This window comes from Anas platyrhynchos, chromosome 1, assembly GCF_047663525.1.
Source record: "Anas platyrhynchos isolate ZD024472 breed Pekin duck chromosome 1, IASCAAS_PekinDuck_T2T, whole genome shotgun sequence".
Taxonomy (NCBI): Eukaryota; Metazoa; Chordata; class Aves; order Anseriformes; family Anatidae; genus Anas; species Anas platyrhynchos.
In genome coordinates this window covers 96,725,946-96,752,264 of record NC_092587.1, presented here as the reverse complement: position 1 = coordinate 96,752,264, position 26,319 = coordinate 96,725,946, and the positions used below count along the sequence as shown (strand labels likewise).

Sequence of the window (26,319 nt, the reverse complement as noted above, 5' to 3'; positions counted from 1 at the left end):
AGATAAAAGTAACAATAAATATTTACTTGTGGTTTCAGGCAACAAAGCATATAATCTATCTAATTTTTAACAGTATTCAGAGAATGTGTTTGTGCTGCATAACAGAGCAACCTCTCTCTATTACTGGAAATAGTTAATTACTTTTATATTCAATGTCTGTAGGAAAAATCCTTGTCAGCAGTGAAATGGGAATCAGTCGCTCAGCTGTGCTGGTGGCTGCTTACCTGATGATCTACCACCATATGACCATTCTGGAAGCTCTGATGACTCTGAGAAAGAAGCGTGCCATTTACCCCAACGATGGCTTTCTCAAACAGCTAAGGGAGCTCAATGAGCAGTTGTTGGAGGAACGAGAGTTGGATCATACTGGAGATGAAGATGTCACTCCTAGTCAAAGTCCTGTTGCCCACGCAGGGACATCTTCCCGGCTGTCTGGAGTTGGGGACTCAGAAAGCATCATAGGAGCAAAAGCCCACTCCATTACAGTAGAAGAAGAGGACACCAGCAGCATGCTAGGTAGTCTTAGAAGCTCTTCATCAGTGGGAAAAACCAGCTGGGCCTCAAAACACTCCACCTTCATCAGTGAGGAGGAAGAGGAACGGTTATATGAGGAATGGAGGAAGAAAGAAGGCCTGTCTGTAAAGGAATCAACAATTAACCATGGAAGAAGAACATCACCAACATTTCTGGCTCAGGAAGGGGAACAGTCTGAGGAGGATGTAGAACAGAGAATCCACGACTGGCAGCGCAGAAATGAGAAATACCAAATGGGGGATCCACCCAGGGAGGAGGATGGAGATTCCAGAATGGGAGGAAGACCTTCCCCATCAGGTGAATTTAGTGATGTTGAGAGTGTGAGCAGTTTTGAGATCCGAACCCTAAAACAACAGCTAGAAGCCAGTAGCTTTAGCAGGATGAGGAGGAGCCGCACAGACTCTGTGTCTTCCGAGAGCACTTGGGACATGTGGAACCAGAGGCTCCTGGAGATTGAGAAGGAAGCTTCTCAAAGGTATCATTCTAAGCATAAAAATACCGGGGAGAGGCGATCCTCAGAAACAGGAAGAGAGGAGAGGGATGTGGACGAGGAAAGTGTGTTTTCAGACAGTAGCTCGTTTTATAATTTCTGCCAAAAGAACAAAGAGAAGTTGACTCCTCTAGAAAGGTGGAAAGTCAAGAGGATCCAGTTTGGCTTTCACAAGAAGGATTTAGCATCATCCTCATCTTCTGCACCATCTCCAACTGAAGATGGCAGACAGGCAGATGGAGAGGAGACTGAAGGAAAGAGTTTGTCAGATATTAACCTGAGTGCTTACCAAGCTTGGAAAATGAAGCGGCAGAAGAAGGTGGGCAGTGAAAGCAAGGAGGAATTTGTGGAGTTTGCCAAAAGTGAAGATTCTGCTTCAGCTAAAAAGAAGCAGAGGCGTATAGAGCTACTTGAACGTTCAAAGAAAATCTTAGAAGAAAGCCAGTCCATGTGCAGCTGGGAGACAGACAGTACAATGAGTGGGAATATCCCACTGTCAGTTTTCTGGAGCTCAGCACCTTCTGCAAATGGTGCTGAGGATGCAGCTTCTACACTGAGCATGCAGACAAATCATTCATCTTTATCCCAGACCAGGAGCAGCACTGGGGCAATGCAGCCTAGTACACCCCTTCCCAATCTCCAAGTTGGCCCAGGTGACACAATATCCATGGCAAGCATTCAGAACTGGATTGCTAATGTGGTCAGTGAAACCATTGCTCAAAAGCAAAATGAGATAATGATGCTGTCCCGTCCATCGTCTGCAATGGCCTCCAGCATAATGTCAGGAGACTTTGGCAGGCGTACAGATGACGATAAGGTTTCCCTTCTCAGTGCTCAGAGTGGCTCCTCTCTTGCTGCCTCTCAGCTCCGCCAGCAGGACATGCAGAGGGCTGAGTCTCAGTCTGTCCTGTCTTGCAATTCTTCGACAAGTGCAAGGACAGACGGGACTAGTTCAAACATGAAGACTACTCAGACAAGCAAACCACTGTACAGCCTCTTTGCTGATGATGTTGACCTAAAGAAGATCAGGAGGAAGGAGAAGGAAATGCAAATGGAAATGAGAGAGAAAATGTCAGATTATCAAATTGAAAAGGTGGTCAGAGACAATAAACGCAGCACTTTGTTTAAAAAAAAGGTGGTCAAAGGAGAGGAAAATGAAATAGAAGATGACACAGAGAGTACAAGAAATAGCCACAGGCACCCTTTGCAAGCAGATCTTGATAGAAATGATACAACCTTTGCTCTGTCCAGTCAATCTGCAAACACAGGTGCACAAAAGTCAGAATTAGAGACTGATATTACAAAGTGGCTCAGTGGCCTGAAAGCAGAGAAAGAATCATCATATCATGATCGAAGTGAGAAGTCTAGAGAGAAATATAGCAGGTCATCCAAAGTTAGAGAGATGGATTCTGAAACATCCAGTTACAGATTTTCAAGATCCCAAAGAGAAGAGCTAGACAGCTGTTCCTCCTATGAGTCAAAAGGAGATTCACTGAGAACCATGTCAAGATTTTCCTCTGCTTCTGCAAAAGAGGACAAAAAGATGTATACATTCACAAGGTCAAGGGTCAGCGAGACAAGTTCTGGAGAAAAGAGCCCAGAGCTGCGTAGTTTCAGCCAAACACCTGAACCCTCCTTTGACTCTGAATCCCCTGAACCATCTACACAGAGTCGAGTCAGATCTCATCACGTGGAGGCGTGTGAAGAGGAGGCCAGGTCAGACATGTCAGAATTTGGAGCTAAGAGAAAGTTCACCCAGAGCTTTTCAAAGTCTGAAGAGGATGGGAAGAAAGAGGCAAAAGTGGAACTAAGTGAAGAAAGATTTGCATCTAGACAGTTCTCTCAGTACAGGAGAAACATGCGGAAAGAGGAGGAAGAAGAAATGGATGATGATGCTATTATTGCTGCTTGGAGAAGCCGACTAGAAGAAACTACTGCAAAGCTCCGGCGGAGAAAGGAAGAGTGACCAAGAATCAGATTAGAGGAACACAAGCAGAGTCCCAGAGTCCCAGAATCACTCATCATTATATTTCTGATAATCCTTTGTGGTTTGTAGGGCATTTCCTGCAGATAGTTCTCTTCTTAATCAAAAGCGATAAAGGGAAGAGGTCAAGTTTTGGAAGTGTTTGTGGTTTTCAGAAAGAAGATGCTAGTATTAAATGATCAATGTAGGTAGGAACACAATGTTAGAAGCCATTAGGAGCCAGACGATGTTTCAGCAGTAAAGTCATGGTAGCATCTCGATTCAAAAGACCAATCAAATCCCATTTTGATTATTTCAATTTCCTAGTCTCGTTACAGACGGACATATTTTTTTTCTAGGATTTTTTTGATCATAAAAAGTAGAAGCCAACAGCCTTTTCTAGGAACTTGAAGAATGTTCCTCTCTTAATCAGTTTTACTTTATACCGCTGAGAAGATATTGGTAGGTAGGCTCCATTTTCTACACCAGTCTTATGAATGTCTACAGAAATAAGATTGTTCTGGGGAATACACAGACTGTTTTCTTTAACTGAGTAGCTGAAGCAAAGTGAAATACTAGAAAAAAGAAAATGCCTCCTTCTTTTCAGAAGTTCAGTGCAGTAATGAATATATTCCTGTGGTACCATTGTTCTCATTAGATGGAGTCATCTTTGCTCCAGTATGATTGGTTTCTGCTAATAACTTTGGGTCAACAAAGCAAAAACGAAGTATTACTACCATCTCTCTAAAAATTGTGCTCTGATCTAGTTCGAGATTCAGAGTTAGGGCTAGGACTAGCGTTGGGTTAGGCTGGGTTTCTGAAGTACTGGCTTCAGTTTGCTGTATGTATGCAGCTCAGCTGAGTCTGCTTTTATGTCTATAGTCAGATTGTCATGTCTTGATTTTCAACACGTTTGCCTTAAAAGAAGAGAGTGACACACAAACTGACCTCATAATAAAATGATGCATAGCTGAAGTGTTGGTTGAAGGCACTGTGCAAAGACATACCTAAGGACAAAATGTATGCCTACTGAATGTGGTGCTTTGAAGCCTGCTTTTAGGAGGTGGTAGGTTTAGTTGCTGTGTGACAGTTAATGTGCTCATTGCATTGTGCGAGCTACAGAGCCCATTTTTCAGAGCGAGGGAAGGGAGCGCAGCCTCCACGTTAGCTGAATAGGCTGCGGGAATGGCCTTAGGTCTTCCGTGCCCTGCAGAGCCTCGTGCACGTGAGAACTGATGGCTCTGCTGGGGCTGCCACAGTGTCATTTGCGGGGCTCATATCAAGACACTCTGTCTTTGACATGTCAAAGCACCCAACTCTTTGTCACCAGACAACTTCCTCCACCTCTCTCTTACAAACACCTAAGCCAGTTTCTCCTCTGGAGATATATGTTTGCTTTTCTGTACAGACCGTGCTTGGAAACAACAAAACCCTCCGGCAGAGCTGAATATAAAACAACAATGGAGGGAAGATGCTACAGTGCGGCATTGCTCTCTCACGGGTAGTTTTGCCTTTCACTTTCTTGTCATCTCTTCTCCCCCTCACTGTGAAGCTTAGAGCTCACTATTAGCATTATGCTAGCACCTCTCACTGGTTTAATTGTGTAATATAGACAGTAATCTCCACAGGGCAAGGGCCTGGTCTTTATCCTTCTCTATACGATGCTATGCACATCAGCAATGCTATCTAAATAATGGTTACTGATAACAAAATGCAGCTGCCAATTTACCTAAACTTAGAATCGTTTCTCTCAACTATAACTCACTGATTGGACATTATCCCTGCTTCTCTAAAGATAAAGATGACTTTCTGACAGCCAGGACTAGGCAAATGATAGCTGCTTATTGTCAGGTGAAAGGAGTCTCGAAATCAGGTGATTGAACAATAACAGGGCTAGAAAAATAAGAAAAAGAACATATTTTACTCGTGTCAGGATTTTTTTGAGTAAACTCAGATTACATTTTTGCAGTACATAAGGAACACTGTCTTGTTAATGTTTCGGGCATCCAGAGGTGCTGCAAGGCTTATAATGCACTTCTACTATGATATAATATATAATACAATATATCCCTTACTTCTGCATACTTCCGTGAGGTTTTTCTTTAAAGTAGTGACATTTCTGGCTTTGATCCACATTCTGAGATTGAATTTCTGCAATGTGCTAGGATAGGCATTTTCTGCTTTTCTTTACCTCTGGTAAAGTTGTTCTGTGCAAAACAATTTAATGCTTATGCATAACTGGAGCTTGCTTTAATTTCAATCTAGAAAAGGTCTTAAGTATAACCACGTGATCCGTCCTCTGTCTTCTCACAACAGTAAGCAGTTACTTAAGTTTTGACGGATCAAAGTGAAAGTGCGCAATACCTTCTGGCAGTGAATTTACTTTTTTATCAAAGGCTGGTTCCCTCTGAAAATCTCTCTCCTGCTTCCTAAGGCTGGCTGCTTCTCTCAACAGAAATGTCTGTCCTCTGCAGGTACTGTAGGGGGCATCTCACACTGTAAAAGATGAGCATCATATGATGTAGTAATTGGTTTCATTTTGCACTGCACAGCACAGCCTTTGTTTGGGTAGCATTTTGATTTAAACAGTAATCCAGGTCTGCCGCACAAATAAATTATTCAAGACCGAAGGGCAGAATATGGTTCTGTAACAAGGCTGAGCCAAACCATCCTGATAGCGAGCTTTGACCCTTCTGGGAAAGGGTTAAGTGGGTTCTGCTGACTCACTGAGGTAGGTGGCTTATTAGTTCGCTTGTCTAAAAGGGAGATAAAAATGGTTTGCCGGGGAGAAGCCATCTAGGATGCTGGCTGAGCAGTCATGAGGGAGAAGCCTTAGAAACAGCTGAACTTTATTTTCTTATTGCTTATATCCTTGTTAATAAAGCCAAACCCCCAAAGCAATAAGGGGGTGGGGATAATTTTGGACTCCATTCACTGTATGGCCTGTGCTTGAAAGCGAGTTGGGAAAGGCTCCAGCTCACAGGTATAAATTACATGAAACAGTGACATAAAGACCTTGCATGGTGAAAATATTAAAGCATTCAGTCATAAGACCAATAACCAGGAGAGACAGAAATGAAGAGGTTGAAGGCAGGCTAGAAAGTCAGGTTTTAAGATGAGAATTTAGAAGGAGGTAGGGAATCACTGAAAGAGGAGAGGTCTGCACAGACTGTTTCAGGTGACCAGAGCTGCAGAGGGAATGGTTTTTCAGCAATGACACTAGTCTAACATTAGACTAAAAGAGTAGGTAAGTATCCAAATTTATCTGGGAAGGATTTTTCAGCAAAGAAGCACTGGGACAGATATTATTGCTCAGCCTCGTTTTGCTGCTGTAGGCAGGAGGGTGTTTGTTTTTTTTTTTGTTGTTTTTTTTTTTAGCATTGTGTAGTGGAAGGTGAAAGTGCAAGGAGCATCCATACAGTCAGTTAAGAATATAAACACGGGAACATCAGAAAGGCTATATGGGGTCAGACCAAAGGTCCATCTGGCTCAATATCCTGTGTCTGGTGGAGACCAACAGTGAATATCTAGGGAAGAATATAAGAGCAGTGATATAAGTGATATTTCCCCAGGATGATCTCCCAGCTTCCAATCATTTGCAACTCAAGGACTTCCTGAGCCAGACATGATATTTTTGTTTTTAATAGCCCTTGATAGATTTTTCTTCCATGGAGGTGCCTAATCATTTTTGAGTTATAGCCATTATAGCCTTGTACCTGTTAGCCTCCATGATCTCTCATGGCAAGAAGTCTTGTACTTACTATGCACTGAATGCTAAACCATCTGCTTTTTTTCTTTCTGTTCTGAACCTGCTGCCCACCAGCCTCCTTCAATGCCAAGATACTAATCCCTGTTTAGTACCTACATGCTCCACAAGACTTTATCCACCTTATCCACTTTATCCATTATGCCCCATCCTTACCTCACCCACCTCTATCGTTGTGCCCCATCCAACCCATCCTTAGCTGTCTGTTTTTCAGCCTAATTAAGTTTCTCATTCCTCATTTGAGAGTTGGTCTATGTCTACGACTACCCTGACCATTCTTCTTTGAACCCTTTCCGGTTCTACTTTATCTTATTTGAGATGAGGGACCAAATCCTCACACAATATTCATGGTGCAGGTGCAGCAGGGATTTATCCTGTGGCATAATTGCCTTCTTTTTTTTTTTATTTTTCCTCCTCTGTTCCTTCCCTGTTTACCCCTAACAGTTTGCATAGTTTTTGGCTATTACTGAGCACCAAGGTGACATTTTCATGGAACTATTCATTATATCCTCAAAATCTTGTTGCAGGGTGGAAATGGTCAGCTCTGAGATCATTATTTTCTAGATTAATTTTTCTTATGTGCAATGCCTTGCTTTTATTAACCTTGAACTTCACCTGCCATTTTAGTGCTCGGTCTCCCAGTCTCATTAAGTCCTGTATTTTTTCACACCTGGCCTCTCATTTATAGTATTATGTTTCCTAAATGTCCTTTGAACAATGTAGAAACTTAGGGTATATGGGAAGCAAAGAAGTTAAGGAGGGATACATGAGTGAGAAACACATTTGATGTTGGTCCAAGTGAAGTAAGAAGTAAGAAAATGGTGAAAGCTGGAGAGCTTGGAGATATGAAGTATCAGAAAAGAGATGTAAAGACAATAGGCCAATTAAGGAGCAGGTCCACAGGGGATGGAAAATGCAAGACATGTATGGAAGCCAAAGAGGCTAATGCAAAATATTCATTTGTTTAGATGTGTAAAAATTTAGTGGGAAAGGTTATGGGGCAACCTCTTTGGGAAGGAAGGAGATGGTAGGATCTACAGAAACTATAAATTTGTAGGAAATGGGAAAAGGACTGTGAGAAATGGTGACAGACATCAGTGGGACTTAAATGATAAAATGGCATCTGCGCTACGTTGGGAATTCAAGTGTGGAAGAAGCAAGTTTGTAAGGAAGTGGAAATGTTGCCAGAAAGAATTATTCCTAATGTATTGGCTGCATTCTGCATGGTAGTACTGATAGAGGTAGGGCTGTGGCCCACTTCCCCCCCTCCACTCTAGGATTTTCAGGGCAATTTGATTTATTGCACGTGGCATTAGTTTAGACTGGATGATTTTAAAAGGCGTTTAGCACCATTTTATACAGTTCCTTGAGAAATGCTTACACATTAGCTGTAGTGGAGAGCTAGCTGAATTGTAAGATAAAAAGTTTTAGCTGGGCATGGTTATGTTGCATTGTCTGCCTTTTCTTAAAGCATTTCACCAGAATATATTGGATATATACATTATAACATGAAAACATAGCATCCATGACCTTCCTAAATTTATAGACAATCCAGCAGAAATGCAGAAAGCATGGGATTAATATGGTTTAGGGCTTGGAAACAGAAATTGTATGCTCGTATGTTCCTGCAAAATCTCTTTGAGAGCTACCTACCTATTCTGTGGAATTTCACTTGTCATTTAGAAAAGTAAAAATGTGTTACATTTCTGGCTGTTTTAGTTGTGAAGGAACCTTCAAAAATGTGAACAATGTGTAACAAATAAACAGTTCTTTAGAGAGATGGGATCACAGCTCTGAATGGTGTGTGTGTATTGCCCCAGTCATCTCACCAACGCTTTAAGTCGTTTGCCTGGGAGTAATAAGTTAAATACCAACAAGTTTTGTTATATTGTTCTTCATGTAAAAAGTGGAGAGAGGTTTAAAGTAGGTTGTACTGAGGTTGTTCATTAGGCAACTAGCATTGCCAGTACCAGCATAATCAACCTAAATGAACACCCTGTCACTTTGCCTAACCCTATGAACATAAATTTTTTGGACATGGAAGAATTGTATATTTATACATATATATATTTTTTCTTCAGGACTGCCTTTTGTTCTTTGGTACATTTTATTGTGTTCAAGAGCTGATTTCACGTCACTTCCATCTATACCCCTGTTACAACCTTTTACTAGCTTCTGAGCTCAGTGTTTTTCTGTGACTGCTGCTCCTCTACCAAAGGGTGCGCACACACAGACACAAAGGGAAAACATCATCTGTGAGTCACAAAAGCAAGTAACAATACGGTTTCAGTCCTTCACAGGACCAACAAGTTAATTTTGGAATGTCCATGGCAAAGTATCTAGGTGTAGTGGTGCCAAAATCACCTTAGGGTTAGGAGAAGGTACAGCCTGTCTGTGCTTTGAACCTTTCCCTATGAATTGTGTTTCAAGGGGTTTTATTTGCATGGATCTTTAAAATAGCTAAACTTAATCCTTACACAAAAAAATGTAACTGCTCCCACAGATGATTCATACCTGGGAAATTTCAGACAGAATGGTTAACTTTTAGTTGTGACCTGGAAGACACAAATGAGTATAATGGAAAACTAGCTTCATTGTTAACTGTGGAGAGAACAATGTCTTTCCATAATCAATCAATCAATCACTTAGTTTTTTCCAGTGCACCCTTCATGCCAACATGCCTGAATGCTTTACGGTCATTAAATTAAATCAAAGAACACACCACAAAATGGACAAGGCCAGATCAATAAATCTTAAAACCTGATTCAAACTTACCAAGGACTCTGAACAAGTAACCATGAAAGGAAGAATGATTCCATTCAGAAGGGCATGTGCGCGGGTGTAAAACCGAACCAAGATGTAGCTGATGCTAGCCAGAAAACAAAAACATCTAAAGGAAATGATCATTCTTACAGCATCACCCAACTACCACGCACTCTACCCAGAGCACATGGTCTTAGAGCCTTTTTGGACTTCTGAGTGACGTTACAGAATAACTGTGGTGGTGAGGACTGTTTGCAACTGACCAGACAGCTATATGCTTCAGGTTACATACTGCCTAACTTCAGATATTCACCTGTTCCTGTTCTCTGCATTTGATTATTGCAGGACACAGTATCAAAGAAAGATGCAGCACATGCCATCTGGTATTAAGCATTGTGTGACTCCACACATCTTCGTGGACCATCCTAGCAATTTGATCTATGTAATCACTCTGTACTAGATGCAGATCCAGGCCAAGGCCTTAAGCTAGTTTGGCAGAACCTCTCTCTCCTTGTTTGAGAGGAGAGCTTTATGAAACCACAACAGCCTTTATGAAACTACCAATTAACGGGAAGCTTTGTACATTTTGCTTGTACAAATTTCTCAGTAGCTGCCACAAGCTATGAAGGTTCATTCACAGAGCAGATAAAATGACCACGGACCTAACTACATCCCAAACCAAATGCAAAACCCAGTTCTTCAACTTAAACTTGCCTCCCTCCATAATTTTGCAAGGCATGTGCTCCTTAGTCTGTGAATTGGATCAAAAGTATTGCCTAGAGGCAAAGGGTCAGAGGAGATTCCACACATGAAAAGCAAGAGGCCCTCAAGAGGGTGCAACCTCAGTTGCTGAACAGACACCACAAATAGGATGGATAAAAGCCCACATGAGACTCTGGTGTGTGAGCAAGCAGAAGCTGACAGTTGCCCCTCAGGAATACAGTATAAAGCTCTCACTTCTGCAGGAGACGTGATCTGAAAGTCTGCTTCCTGGGAGCAAGCAGACCTGACCTGTTGCATGGTGCTGCAGTTGCATAATTTAGTAGTTGTCACGATTCATCCCAAGGTGAGTGTTCTTGGTCGGTGGTAGTAGACAGATAAAATTTGTAAGTCATTAGGGATAAAAGGACCTATGCAAGAAGAGGTCAGACATTATCCTCATGACTGGCAGAAGGGGTCCATATTAAAACAAAGAAGGTATTTGATTTTCTTTTGAACGTGGGCAGATGATTCCGACCCACCTGCCCTTCACATGCTCTGTCTCTCCCCTTCTCATCTCCTCTCTTTTGAAACCGATTTAAGTCCATCTACTTTTATATTTTCAAACAAAACTCATAAAAGGGCCATAAATATCATGACTCGCTAAAATGAAAGCTGTTTTCTTCTCCTCCCAGGAGACTCCTGCCAGAGAGAGACAGAAAGAGTTCACCTCTTTGAAAATTCCCCCCTCAGTTGAAGTAAAGCTGGTATCTAAGAGCAGTCTTCAAGGCTTTGTTCTTATCATCTTGACCCGGCTTTGTACTGGCTTCTCTCTGTGTTGCTGGTGGAAGTGTGAAGGACGGGGTGAGGGGAAGGAATTTTGGCTATCACCGGCAGAGCAAGGGTCATGCTTGGAGAGGGATCTCATTGTGGCTTCAGAAAGTGTTATAAACTCAGTGCACCAGCAGAAAGAATGAAGAAACTCATTCCCCTGCTGGATCAGACCAGCGATCCACCCCTTCTCTCTCTGATGTTGGCCAGAACCAGATGCATCTTAGAAGGTACAAAGAAAGCTTAAGTGGGCAATTATGGGCTAACCTGCCCTGAGTCAAATTTTCTCCCCGCCTGGCCCAAAGCCCTCCTTCATCTCTCTGCCTTGGTTAGAGTTCAAGTTTCTGCCCTGAAGCATGACGGCTTCTCTCCCTTCCAAACTGCTTTTCATCCTGGCCTGTCTAATGCAACTTCCCATGACAGTGTTGTGATGGGATGTATAGGTCTTGTCCATTGAGAGTCCGTGACAGATCACAGCCTTATTGGAAAGCGAGGCAGAGAGGTGAAGAGAAGGCAAGGGAGGAGAGCATAAACTCAGATGAAATATCCATCAGGAAGATGGAAGGAAGAGTGAGTGGCTGAGAAACTAATTGCTGCCTGCTGACCTGGGCTGTGGAGATAGCTTGCAAGTGAGCATTTTTGCTTTTCAGAAATTTCAGCCTGGAGCGCACTAGGAAATTCAGCTCTTGGTTGAAGCTAGTGTTCATCAATACTTCCCCTTTTATATATATTTTTTATTACAGCTGTAGAAGTATTAGAGTAGTGCTGAGAAAACTATTCTGTTACATTCTGAGGGAGCTTTTTCCTCCACTGCAGTTCATTACTCATTTCTGAAAAGGAGTATTGGAGTAATTGGGAGCTACTAGACATTGAATGCCAATGAAAAACAGGTTGTTTTTCTACTGCCTGAAAAGGATTTGGGAACCTAAAGCCAGGCATTCCTCTGTAGGACCTCGTCACCTTCGTATGAACAGGGCTGGCTGCTCATATATCCCAGGTAGAGCAGAAAGCTTATCTGACAGGTCAGGGTCTCAAATGAAAGAAAAAGAAATAGGAGGGTCATTAGTAAGATAATCTAAACCAATGTGTATTTTCTCATTCAAGCTCATTTCTTCCTCACAACAAAAAGGAATCCCAGTTGTGAGATAGCACCATATTGTAAACAATAGAAAAAAAAGTCTGTCTCTTGGAAAGCATCTCCTTTGCTAAATCCTAGGGATCAGCTTAGTAAAGAGTTCTTTTTGTTTGTTTGTTTCTGTAGTCGTCCTTCTTAACACTGGAAGCAATATTATTTTTCCTATAGGCTCCCTGGAGAGGTGGCTGGGACATTTCTTTCCAGCAGTAGACCTCTGGCAGAGCTTTGCATTTTCTGCTTCCTTGGGTGACCCATGCCCAGGCTTTCTCGGTGCTAGCTAAAAGATTTCCCCCCCACTGGCTACAAGGGATGCTAGAAATGTAGGATTTTAGTGCTGGCTATTTCTCATGCCAGATTTTCTCTGCTGAGCAGATACGTGGGTGAGCCTTTTACTTGAACAATCTAACAGGCAATCTGTAGCACGACAGAGCTGTTACCCTTTTATGCTGCCATTTACAAGTTCAAACAACTAAGTATTTTCTTCTAATCCCATAACACAGTGCCACTGCCTGGTATGGATGGGGTGATAGGAATATTATTTCTCTGGACTGATCTCATACATGTGTCCGCAGCTCGGTCTGATGACAGCTATATACCATAAAATAACCCCTCACGTCATCTGCAATCTCTCTCCTCTATCCACAACTAAGTCCCCTTTATAACTCCATTTCTGCCATGATGACAACAATGCAGCTATTTCAAGTGCATAGAAATTGTGAATAACTTGCCTATTATTTTTCCTAGTCACCTTTCTCCTCATCTCTCTTTCAGTTATGAATGCCTTGGATAAGAGAGCATCCTTGCTTAGCACCTGGAAATTCCTTAGCTCTTTGGGGGAGCTGCAGTAAATAAAAAATGATGCTAGATTCTATTTTCACTCAAAAAGAAAAAGAAAAAAAAAAGCCATGTTATGACCTGATTCGGTGTGATTATACTGTAAACAGGCCATAAACAGTCAAAGGGAAAATAACCCATACTATTCACACCATTTAGAGACTGTGTATTGGTAATCAGTTTTCCTCCCCGCTGTTCAAAATATTTTCCAAGTATCCCTGAAACTGCATTGGCAGCAAAATGTGGCCCAATTCAAGGGCTTTAATGCTATTGCTAAGTGGAAATGATTTTTCTCCTAGAAATTTTCAGTGAAATAGTCTCTGTTTTGCAAAAAGGAAATCACAGCTATTCCACTACAAAAGCATTAGAAACAGGCAGAGACCATCAAAAGTGTTTCTGAGAAGTCAGACCCGTGTTTTCAAAAAATTTGTCCAATTAAGAAAAAAGTACTGATGTTGAATTTCGAAGATAGAGTGGCATTTTCTACGTGATGACGTGATGGTGTCAAATATTTTTTGCAGTGTTGGTTGCTGAAGTTAATAAGGAACATACCCTCCATTTTATACATGGGGGGACAGGAACAAGTGGGGGGTTTTTTTGTTTGTTTTTTGCCTCTAGCTCATTTTCCTTCCTTTTTCCAATAATTGTTATACTTTCTTTGTCACACAGAAAATGAACACTTTAAACCAGAGGTTAACTTTACCCCTACAACTACAAACCTTCTTCATGAAGAGAACTGGGCCACCTCTGCCTATCATAACACTATTGAAGAGCTGTGCCTGATGACCATTTCTAGCCTTGATGCAGACAGACTTATCCTCCCCTTTGTGGTGAAGTTTTTTTTTTCCTTTTTTTTTTTTTTTTTCCCTGATATCCATGCTGAACACTTCCAGATATTTCCCCTTTACGACCTCTTTTTATGTTTCAGCATCCTTTTGGACGTTTCTATATGATAGAGTAACAGCTAAAGATGTTATGTACGTTTCCTCCATTAGCATCCAGAGGTTTTCACCAGCACCCAGGCTCCATTGTAATAATATGGCACAGAGCACAATTCAAGATGTTCTCACCCTAAAAGAGGTACAAATTAAATGAAGAAAGTGGGCCCAGGTTGGGAGAAAGAGATGCATCTGAGGGTATTTGAGACCCAGAAGCTGAGCCCAACGTTGTACAAGAATAGAGGAAGTCTGCTGGAAAAGTTCAAAAGACTGAAAATTCATCTCACTAACAAAGTCATTCTCCCTGAGCAATCACTCAGCTGTACGTGGCACAATTAAATACTCGCTGGCCTCAAGAGAGCACAAGCGTGACTCTAAACTAGTGATTAAGGCGTTCGCCGGAGAGGGGGAGACATATGTTCCAGGCCTTTTTCCAGAGAATATACAATGTGAGAGAGTTAAGGGTTCATTAGTGCAGGCTTATCCCCTCCCATGTGAGCGCTCCTGACCGCCAACCGCCAAGCTGCACTTCATCTTTCTGACCCAAAGACCACTGAAATAATCCATTCCAGGGGAAATAGTTGACATGGAACTCGCTAGCAGCACCCCAGAACAGCTGATAGTGAAGGAAAAGAGCCTTCCACATCCACACGCACACAGATTCGGCTTCTCCTGGCACGTTAAAGCTCCATCTGCCATCTTCTGAGATGCCTGAATGCTGAGCGGGAAAAGCGCCTGCCCACAGCTGTTGCTCACGGGCTGTGTCCTGTCTGTGGGGAAGGGTCGGAGTCAGAACCTCAGGTAGAGGTCAGGGCTGTGGGATCAGGCTGGAAAGAAGCAGTCTCGTGTTTAGGAACTTCGTTGCAGTCTTGTGTTTAGGACTAATCCAGGATAACGTCAGGGCAGCACACAGGCATCACATCTCTGACATCACATCTAGCGGCAGCGTGGGCGTGGGGCACGTCAGATCAGTGTGTTGATTTGACATAAATTCATCTTTTGGTAGAGGTGAGGGAATTGTGTTAGTGACTGCCCTGTGGCCACCCAAATCGCTGTCTCTGAGATGGAGTCATCATGACTCTGTCTTAGGCAAACCCTCAGATGCACCAACAAAAAACTCCACCGTAAGACTGGAGCAGACTCAGTCTTTTTGTTTTGTCCTGTTTTCCCAAAAAGCCTGCTTATGCCTCTGGAGTACTGAAGCACCAAGCCCAATGTACACTGGCTTATATTTCCCTCAGCACTGAGCATGGCAGCCGCAGGGCCGGGATGAATGCTCCCCCTCCCTTACTCTACTACACGGACTGTTACACACCATAAAACCAGGTTCCTCACAAAAAGAGCAGAATAAGACACGGTTTGGCTTAAAACTAGCCTGCTTATAAGTTAAATCTGTTCTCCATCATATTTCTTTTGTTCTGTTGCTTTTATCTTGGTGGAAACTTTTCCTGGTGACTCCTCAGGCATTCATCAGGCCCTGACTGGTGAAAACTGGTGAAAATAAGCTCTCCTCATGTCACAAGCTGTAAGAACATGTCCTTGGTATCCTGCTGTCTCAACCGGGGGCAGGATGGACTTAGAGAACCCCAACTAGAGCACATCGGTCCAGTGTTTCTCCTGTTCTCTCCTGCACAATTATTTTGGGGAAATCTACTACTCTAGGCCAGAGAAACTACAATATCAACACCCACTATTTAAGCTTTCCACTCAGTTCTTTTCCTTTCAGCAGGGACTCACACACTGTCAAAGTTGACAGCGCTACGCTGGTTTATTGCACCAGAAGACCTGGCCTTTTCTTCCCTCCCATCTCCTGAGCTCGGCTGCTCCCATTACACGAGCCCCGGTTCACGACTGTCCTTAATAAAATCTCTGTGCTCCATATGCTCCCTCGGCCTCACTTTGATTAGTGCTCCCGCAGTCTTCCTCACGGCTGACGTCGGGCGCGTGCACAGCTCTGCAATTTCCCGACAGCCCTTTTCAAACGCTGGCTTTTAATCAGGCTCTGTTTTACCAGCACTTCTTTCTTTCACAGTGCCTTTGAAGCGGTGCCGCTGTTAGTGGTGGTGTTCCTTCTCCACTGCCCTTTTTTGTCGTTTCCATGCAGAATTTCTTAGCTTTTCAGATGCTCTTTTTTTTTCAGATTTATTATTATTATTATTATTTTCTGTATCATGATCCTAATTTCCTTCAGGATTTCTCCTTCCTCTCCTGGGAAATTTGTCTCTATTTCTGGCATCTATCCTTCCTAACCCTTCCCCACTTTTTTTTTTTCCCCTTTCTAAAGACAGGGGAAAAGAATCCATTTAATATTTTTCTGTAGTAACGTCTATCTCATCTGTCAATAAATTACCCTTTGCCATCTCTGGGAGACCCCTTTGTCTCCCTTCACTGACCTTATTCTGTACCTTGCCTGTCTTTTTTTTTTTTTTTTAAGGGAGGATGCAATATCCCTGGGCTGTCATTCCATGAAGAACAGCTGTCATTCCTCCCATAGTGCCTGCGTGTGCATCTGAGGAGGGAGGGGAAAGGGAGGGGGGAATTAGGGGAAGACAGGGAGCTGCCACTGGGAAATATGTTGGCCCTGGTCACAGTGGTGAATGTTTTTTCATTCATGATATTCAGCTGGCAATTCTGGCTCTTTCTTCTAGCGGCTTTAGACATTGGTTTTCTGACTAACAGAAAACAGTTCTATATCTGAAACACAAGGTATTTATTAAAGTATTTATTAAACACAATTTTAAAAGTCATTATGCATATAATTAATACGCTTATAATTGCTTAACACTTTCCACAACTACGAATGCTCCATCATTGTCAGAGTTGCAGTCTGATGCTACAGAGTAGGATGCAGGAAGCGTATCCATGTGGCTAAAACGCACGTGACTTTCCCAAGCGTTTTCAGCGTTACAAACCCAAATGCTTGCTGATAGGGTTAAAGAGCACGGTGTACTCCCGCATGCAGCTAGCTAGCTGTGCAGACCTGCATGAGGAAGGGACGAATCCTTGAACGCAGTAATTCCTGTCCTTTCCTTGTCCCTTGCGCCGTGTGAAGCACTGCAGGCTCCCAGGGAGGTTATCACGCATGCTGGACACATGAAGCATGGATGCAAGTTGCTGTCTTTCTGCCCCTGCTCCTCTGCACAACGTAACCATAAACTAGAACAGTCTGGGAAAGCAAATTCTGGCCTTGATCAAATGCCCATGTCTTTTTACCCATATCTTTAAAGAAACAAAAGAACTGAAAGAAAGCTATTGAAGGTGCCTCACCTCTGTAGCATCTGGTAATTCCACTGCTAAATGCATTTATTCTCACAATATCTAGGTGAAGTCAGGAAATGCAGTTATTACCCTTATGCAGGCATCCAGCAGAGTCTCAGAAGCTCTGTCCAAAGTGACCTGAAGGCACAAAACACAGCACATGGCCCTCACCCTCCAAGCATCTGAACCAAAAGCCTGGCATAATGCACTGTGACTCGTTTGACCCACCCCTGACGTTTTCCTTTGTTTGGAAACCAGCACACAAGCACCGAGTGTGTGCCACAGGACCATGGTTGGGCCAAATCCAGACACAGACAGGTACCCTGTGGACCTGCGAGCCCACAGGTGGTCCCAGGCCCCACATTAGCCAAAGAACTCACATTCAACCAGAAAGGTGTGATGTACACAGCAAACTTGCCATTTCCTTGTCCTGTGCTAGCAGGACATCGGAAGAACATCTTTTCTCTTAAAAGCACTGCACTACTTGTTTTACAGCTGCTTGGTGAGTGCTGTCTGTTCTGGCCCTTTCTCTCCCATCTGACAGCTCTGACTAACAGACTCTGTTGGATTTAGCTGCCCTAGCTGGCAAGGTAACCCATCTCCCCAGCTGGGGGCAATAAACTCCTTATTCTCCACAGTGATATATGTTGATATGATCCTGGATTAAATCACTCCTTTCTGCATTTCTCGGTCCAGGATATCGGAGTAAAGTGGTAGCAGTGGTGGTTTACATTGGTGCATCAGGCTATGAGCTGAAACGGTTAGCAGTGGACACACCATTTGTCCAGCCACCTCTTCATTGGGTTAACTCCTTGCGGCACCTCAGCAAGGTGGGTTGAAGACAGCAGTTTCTTCAACTTCTCCGGGGTGTCACTAGGGCTTGGGAACCAGAGCCCTCACTTTCCTGGGACATAAGGTCACAGTGCTGGAAACAGTCTCAAGCCTTCAGGAAATGAATGAAGCCCTTCAGGAGCTGTGATTTTCAAATGTGTCCTCCTGCTGGTAACACCAACCCTGCTCCAGCATCACAGTGCTGGGAGGCTGATGAAGAATGGCTCCCAGCTGCTGCCATCTTCAGGACTATACCATGTAATTATTCAGGTCTTTTGTAAAATGACACCTGTGGCAACTGGCAGAGCACCTGCACAAACATTGCTGGCCCTCGGGCTGAGAAATTTTTAAATACCCTGAGTATTATAATACTAAAACCTTGATGATGAGAGAGCGTGGGTGGAATAATTGTCTGCTCTGAACAAGGCGGCTTTTTCTCATTCAATGCCTGTAGCTGAATCCTTATCTCCTGGATAAATAAAAACAAACCTCCCAGGTTATTATTGTTCTCCTTCACCTTTTGACTCTTGATTAGATTTACCGCAGACACTTCCCTTTGGCAATGAAAGTGGAGCCCACGCGTTTGTGATGGGCGCCGGTGAAGTCCTCACCCTGCTCCACCTCAGACCCTGCAGCTCCTGGGTGCTGCTCATTACCTGTCCCTGCAGCTCGGACCGAGACACGCCTCTCCTAGTGATCGCTGGCTCTGACCAACATGCTCCATACTGCTTCGAATCTTTATCTCATTTTTCACCCTCGCCACTTGGAGGCAAATCTGATGCCCTTCCACAGAGAGAAACTTGTGGCGATAGCTGCCCCGCTCAGGCTGCTTCCCCCTTCTATATTTGTTAGCGTTTTCCCTGATGAGGCCCCAGGATTATTGCAAACCAGTCCCGGGAAGAAATGCTGCTCAATTAGGCGAAAAGAAACTCGAAGGAAAAAAGGAGTAGAGCCAGCAAATTGCTTGAGATAACAATCTCCCCCCACCCGTGTGTCTCTGTAACTAAGAGGATTAGCTGAACTTTCTGTGTCACACCAAAACTGACAATAAGCAACAGTGACTTCCCCCCGCTGGCACTTGTACCTTCACATGTTTCATTTTCTTGCCCATACTACTGCCTTGCCCCTTGCTGATTGTATGACAAACTTGGGGATGAACGTGATGGCTCCTTCCTTTCCTTTAAGATTTATGACTCAAAGCCAAACAAAACCCAACTCTAGTTATTACATGCTCTGTTTCCTCCTAACAACAACTCACTTTTAACAGTATAAGCTAACCAAGGAAACATGGAAATATGGTCTACTTGATCTCACCCCAGCTATGTGCTGCTTGCCAGAGACACAAACAGCAGCCTCAGGTCTGCTGCCATGGAAGTAGGCGTAAAGGCTTCCCTGGGGAGCAGGACCAAACCTGCAGTATATATGAAGCCAAAGTCCCATCAAAAGTCAAAGTGACAGAGGTTCATGTAGATACAGCACTGCCAGCAAGGACCTGCATGAAATAATTCCCATTTCTCCAGTAAACCCACTGCGTTTTGCTGAGCTGCCTATAAAGGTTTTAAAGCAGGTGAGCGTCTCCTTGTGATGAGCCTGCCACAGAACTTGTACTTGGAGAGGAAGTTTGTTCCAAAGGCAGACAGACTGATCGAGGAGGATTCACCCGTCGCAACACGCTGCCTCCCCTTCTCCCTCTTCCCCACGAGCTTCCACAGAAGACCACAGCAGGAGGCAGTGGAAATATGCAGGGTGAATCTCTCTGATACCTGAAGGGCAGCGTGCGGGCACACCGACAAAGCAGCCGCGCCACAGTAAGGAGAGAAAAGGAAAGCCAGAGGAGAGAGGAGGAGCAGAAATATTTTCACATTGATGTAAAACGCCGTGATGAAACAAATCGGGATGTTTGCACCAGGGTTGGGATTCAGGGAAAATGCTGACAGAGCAAAATCTGCAAGAAATATTGGGGTTGGGTCTTAAAATGCTTGGGATTTGCCTGCTTTTGGGAAGTGTTTTACTGAATTAGGCATCTGTGCTGCCTACCCTCTTGTTGCTACACAGCTCCCTGAACCTAAATTAATTCACTATGGCATTTCTGCCGTGTTAAATGGTGTAAGCAGGTACTCTCAAGCCACATAAATTCAGCAAAGTAGTGTTTTGGGGGGTCCCCGTACAGCTTTATTTAAGATCAAAGGGTATGCGTTGTGGGGGAGAAATACCTCCAGACAGACTTTTACTCAAAAAATTTGTTCAGACTGAGGCATTGTGAAAAACGCCTGATGTATTGCCACGGGGTAAGACTGCCTTGTCACTCTATAGCAAGCCCTGTCTCGCCTATATGGAGCAGCAGTTTTAGTTCAAAGGGGTCTAGGTCCATTCTCTTTCTCCATATACGTGAAATGGGACCAGAGCGGAGTGTGGCAGCCTTTTAACAGTGCCCCACAGCACTGTGAGAGTTCAGACTAGAGAGTGAAGGACACCGTGTCCAATTGAAATTACAGAGGAATTTGGGGTAGGCAGAATATAATTACACAATTGGAATTTAAACTGTGAAATTAAAAGGAAATATTCAAGGATGAAGGGGCAGAGAGAATCCCTAATCTCCAGCCAGGCTAGGCTGTGTGCCAGAAAAGTCCTTTCTGAAGAGGGAATAAGCAAAGCGCCTGTCCTGGAAGAAAGGGAGGTAGAGAATAAAGACAATGTTTTCAAAAGCACCCCAACTCCAGCTGTGTGTTTGTCTCGCGGGCTGTGTCTATTCGACAGAAAACCTTGTGGTTGCTAAAAGGTGTCAGATGCATCCCTCTTGGCCCCCTCTTCGCTGAGGTCAAAACCAATTTGGTTCCTCGTGTAAGCAGCACCAAAGCATTCCCGAGAGCTGCAGCAGAAAGCGCGCTCTGGGGCTGGCTGGAACAAGTGCAGCCAGCACTTGTTTCTCTATTTCACAGAGATGCAAAGCACAATTTGTCCTGTTACTGTAAAAGTGGGTCAAAAAAAAATTCACTTTGGAGTTTTAGAAAGCAGGCATTCTTTAATTGCGCTGCCAGACGCACAGGGGATCACTATACCTAGGGTGCGGGTGGAATTGTTCAAGCTACAGGGATTATATACAATCAAACCATACATATTCATTGGGTTTCCAAGAAATAATTCACTTGTTCTCACTATTTCCTGGAACTCATTAAAGTATGTAAATATCCCTGAGTATTCACGTTTGTTTCTACTGGTGGTCTTTCGGGGTCTTCCGGTGGTCTGGTTGTCAATGGCCAACTCAGGCATGCATACTAAGCTAAGTCATTTACACGTCCAAGGGCATATGCATACCATGAGTTCCTCACCTGATCTTTTCAGAGGCATCCTCCAGGCCTGGGTCACCATTTACACACACAAAGTTTCTAAACTTCCCTCCATCTCACTGAACACAGTAAAGGTTTGGCCTATCTGTTCATAAAACATTTCAGATTTTGGCCCTATTATTCTATCAGGGAGAGAACCATACCTCCTTCTGGCATGGTATCACTTCTATATGGGGTCTGCCAGGCTGCAGCCCCACTAATATGTCGCTGTGATCTCTGAGCACTTCCCAAGGATTAATTAAAAACTTGAAAAATTTTCAAGTGTTCCTTCGCAGTGAGGTGGGAGGCAGAGAACGGCGACAAAAAGCGTGGCAGTTTTGAGCGGCAGCTTGGATCAGGCAAATGGAAATCCCACTCCCCAGGAGCTCCGAATCAAGCTGCAAGACCCCAGCCCTGTCCCTCTGCGGGAGGAGGGACAGGTTGTGGATCTCAGCGAGCTGAACAGGGTCCTTTCATCACTGCAGAGCAGGGAGAGATGGGGGCTCCTCTTTGCACTGCCCTGCCACACAGGTGGCTGAGGACACACTCCTGGATCCCCTGCCCTGGTTTAGCATTGATAAAAGGCACAGCGATAACTTCCTGAACCTTCTGAGTCAGTGATTTGTAAGATGTAAATGATGGAAACTGGAAGGCGCTCAGAGGCTGCATTGATGACAGACACTGAAATGCATAAAAAAAATCAAGCTAGAGAAAGTAAATGCAGCCAAAGCAGCAGAGGGGGAGAAACGGATTGAAAAACCCACATGAAAAGATAAGTGTCCTCCTAGTGATTACCTCTCCCTTTCCTGAGGATGTGTGAAGGTTCTGAGTTATGTTTTTTCTTTTTTTTTAATATGAAAATGAAAACCATGTTTCTTTTTGTCTGTGCCCCAGTTCTTATCTCCAGAAAAGCAGTTAGCTAGCACCTGGGAGGAGTAGAGGTTTATGAGATAGCACAACTTCTCTGCTGGTTTCATTAGCTGGGAGGTTCACAGGACCAGCCACAGCTCTCAGCAATGAGAGATTCAGAGTCATCCTTTCTCCAATCCAGAGGCAACAAAAGAGGGATGGAAACAGAGCTAGAAAGCAGTTTGCTCTGAGGAAACCTGAGGAGTGTGCAGGGGAAAATGAGAGCCTGCACGTGCAACGGACAGTCCACAACCCTTTGCTGCTCTTGATGCTCATCACACAGGAGCGGGCAGCGACTGATGGGACTGTCCCCTCCGTGCTGAGAAACAGGATGGGGATAGGGAGCAACACATGGGAGAAAGGCCAACAGCTCTGTGGTGGAAGGACTGGACTGCGTAGCACCAGTGCACCTTGGCCGAGGTCCCAGTCCCACCAGTGTCTGTGCTGTGACAGTGGAGGAACTGCGCGTGATGTGATCTCCACATTCTCCACCTCAACTAAGGAGCTACTGCTCCTATTTTTCCCTCATTCTCTGCTTGCCATCTCTCCAAATTGCACGCTTTTGGAGACACAGGCTTCCTTTTTCTGTTTGTCTCTGCATTGTGTTAAAAGTGAGACTGTGTCCTCTGTAACTGCAACAGAGACTGCAGCAGAGAGGATGTCAGCTCTCTGTAAGGATGTGTATTACACATGAAAAACAGTAAACAGAGGCATGCAGACAGGTTTAACTGAAGGTGAGACAATCTGAGCTGTCTAGAAGCAAAAGGAATGGGGAGGTTTGGGGTAGGTGTGCTTGAACACACGTGGGGCAAAGAGGCTGTTTTAAGGCATAGGACTCTGCTGCAGTGTAGAGAAGGAACATGGAGAGCATAAGAGAAAGCTGCAGCCAACATCATTCTAGAAACTGAAGCACCCTGAGAAAGAGCGAAATCTGATGTGAAGAAAAAATGATGGAGAGAAGGGACATTGTGTGAGAAACGCAGCGTCAGGGATTCAGGTTGGAGTGGCGTAGTGGAGCTGGAGCAGAGCAGATAAGTTTGTTCTTAATTTCTCTGTGCATTAGAGCTGTGTGGTGAAAAGGCTCCTTTCCTTCCTGGTCTGCTTTCTGCTTAAATCATAGAATTCTTTTGTCCCTGTCTTCCCACCTTAAACTGTCTTTCTTTTGTCCCCTGCATCCACACCTTAATACAAAAATATATATTTTTGTCTCTGAAACAGTACTGAATTAATTCTGGCAGGAGATTTGAAATTGGGGAGGCAATATAGCCATCGTGGAAAATCTGGGGTTACAGGCACAAGTAGAGGAGGCCAAGGAGGGCTATGAATTAAGAGATATCTGAATCAAAATCAAAACAACAGACACTGATTTATTGCTGAGCTTTAAAAGATCCTGAAATACTATTTCTTCCCTTTGCAGGTGTATTAATTTTGAACGCTGTATTGTTTTTCACTGCCAGGAAGTATTTCTAAAGCAAAATCCCTGAAGGAAATCATTTTACGGAGCAGACAACTCCAGTCAGAGAACAGAAACAGGGTGTCCTGCAAGATGCGCACCGCTTCGGGCCCTGCTTCAGCACAGCATGTTAGCATGTGCGTAACTGCAGCTTCACTGTCTGTGGCCAAATGACTCCAAGTTTTGCACTTCAGTCTTTCTGTGAAATGAATCTGGGGTGCTCAGCTTCTCATAGGAGTAAGCTTCATATCATTTTTGTGTCTAGTTGTCTCAAATGTTTCCAGCAATCTGCTCATGAATAAGCCACCGGTCAGGCATTATGTGGCAAATACCATCAAATAATACGTCTGTAGAAATCATAAGCTCTTTGCAGATTACTCACAATTCAAATAGAGGTAAAATTTACCTGATTGATTATTCATCATAGATGACTTGCCAGCTTTCTTCGATATACAGCCACAGGGATGTATACCATGTTGGGGAAGGCGTCAGGTAGAGAGATGAATTTGAACCAAACTGGAGAAGATGCAGACAGAGACCCAGAGCAACTTTCACACAGAGAGGGTGAGCAGACCTGTGGCCAAATAGAAGGGAGTTCTCCTTAGAGCCAATTAGAAAACACAGAGCAGGTTAGCAGCTACTGGAAAAACCAGTAACTCTTTGTTTTCAGACGGTATTTTTTTCAGTGGCTGTGGGTTCTAGCTCAGCATGCAGAAGCTGCGGGAGGGCAAGGACTAAACCATGTGTACTTGGAGCAAATGCTGCCTGAAGAGAAGCTCCTGCAGGTGACTTGGAAGCAGCGTGCGGGACTGAGACGAGTCTGCGGGTGAGATGGGAAGATACGGGAGAATAAGTGGTGTAGGCAGGATTAGAGCTGTGCAGAGCCTTAATCTAGCTGGCCCTTTCTCTGCACCTTTATCTGTCACGGTGCAGCCACTGTGTGCTGCAGCGCTGGTATAACCTGGCCATAAAACTGGATTAACTGGCCCAGGAGGATCATGGCTGAGCAGAAGAGGGGCATGACAATATGCCTTTGTTTACATTTTCACTCCTGTGAGTTAAGCATAGATCTTCTGCATGACAAAGTGCTTAATTACCGGTAGGGAATATCATCTAATGAATGTGCAAGTGTAGAATTACAGCGTTAGGGCACGGGTTTTGCTGTTTCATAGCACAGTCCATTTCCATTCCTGCTTTTGGCAGTATGGAGGTGTTATTTTATAATAGAAACAAACAAACAAAAAATAAAACAATATGAAAACCAGAAAAAGTATTGCCAGAGGAGCTTAATTTGAAATGAAAATGCCAAGATTACCTCTTTGATTTGGCTCTCCCAGAGAAACCCTGCTGTGTCCCTCCCTCAGCCTTTCCTTTTTGGCTCTTCCCTGCGATGAAAAATTCCAGCAACTGCTTCTGATACAGCTCAGAATTTCTTCAGCAACAGCCTGCAAGAATGGATTCTTGCTGGTTTATCTTATTCCACGACGTCTTGAGCCTCAGAAGAAAATTCAGCTTGGACTCTGACCCGGTGAAGTTAATGACCCTCAGAAAACGTTAAGACCCAGTCCTCAATGAACACTATCACACCTTCTGTTTGCTCTTCTTATGAATGCACGTTACAAAGCTTGGTGATAGTGTGTATTTGGTGCAATATTAAGGCCAGGAACATTAGCAAGTTTTATTTTTCCTCTGCCACATCTGTCAAGAGCCAGCAAAGTTCTGTCACTCCGCCTGCTTGGCTTATTGCTGTTGGGATTGGGAAGTTCTGAATCTAAACCTGGTTTGCTTTGAGGGTCTCTCTAGCCTCTTGTTATTTATGCTTCGTAAATGATGCGGGCACGAAGCCTGATTCCTTTTTCCTTTGGGTTTAGGGAAATTTGAGGTGGAAGAGGGCAAAATGTTTGTTGGTGAAAGACGCCCTATGAGCGTGGCAGTGCCCACGCCGTGAGGCGCGTTGTGAGGGGTTCCTTGAAGAGGAGACGGGTTTCCTCGTGTAATTGCTCTTTTCTGACGGAGCAACAGACTGCCGCTCACACGCAGGACCGACGGCCGTTATTTCATTTTCCTTGTATTCAGTTCCTTTTTATTCATAGGGGATTAATTTTGCCAGGAGCTCGGGGCGCACCTGTCTCACGGAGGCGGTTTCTCTTCATTTCCACCCCGCCACCTGCACAGACAGGTCTTTGGGAAACGCCTCCTCAGCCTCCAGCTTTTTATTCCACGGACCTTTTATTCCCGAGCCTCCCGCACTTCGTCCCGACACCGGGCTGACCGCCGTTAACGGGCAGTGGGCAGGGGAGGGGAGGGGAGGGGAGGGAGAACAGGTCAACCCGTCCCCGGGGAGGGCCGCCAGGTCAACCCATTGGCGGCAACGCAAAGCGAAGTGGGGGGGGGGGGCTGAGGCGGTTCGCGCCTTAACGACGCCGGGGCCGGAGGTGAAGGGAGAGCGGCTGCGCGGGGGCGCGCATGGAGGGGGGGTGAGGCGAGACCTAGCGCCGCGCGCACGCGCAGAGGAACAGGAGCCAGGGAAGGAGGGGGTCGAGGGGGGGGAGCTCGGCTCGCGCAGGCGCAGAGCGAGGCGGCGGCGCC

At 44.4% G+C, this 26,319-nt stretch overlaps 1 protein-coding gene and 1 long non-coding RNA gene across 3 annotated transcripts in view; one reads left to right on the top strand and one right to left on the bottom strand.

Moving 5' to 3' along the window:
* The window catches only part of STYXL2 (serine/threonine/tyrosine interacting like 2), a 15,541-nt gene extending 7,003 nt beyond the window's left edge, over nt 1–8,538 (top strand). For both annotated transcript variants that reach the window (XM_027449374.3, XM_005017621.6), the window contains exon 6: nt 163–8,538. In XM_027449374.3, the coding sequence (XP_027305175.1) occupies nt 163–2,990 (2,828 nt within the window). In that variant the 3' untranslated portion in view covers nt 2,991–8,538. The remainder of the gene's footprint in view (nt 1–162) is intronic.
* On the bottom strand, nt 5,346–26,319 carry LOC139999040 (uncharacterized). The gene is made up of 3 exons (XR_011804028.1): nt 25,046–26,319; nt 24,137–24,304; nt 5,346–5,483 (listed from the first exon to the last, which is right to left on the bottom strand). It is a non-coding gene; the product is annotated as an uncharacterized lncRNA (long non-coding RNA).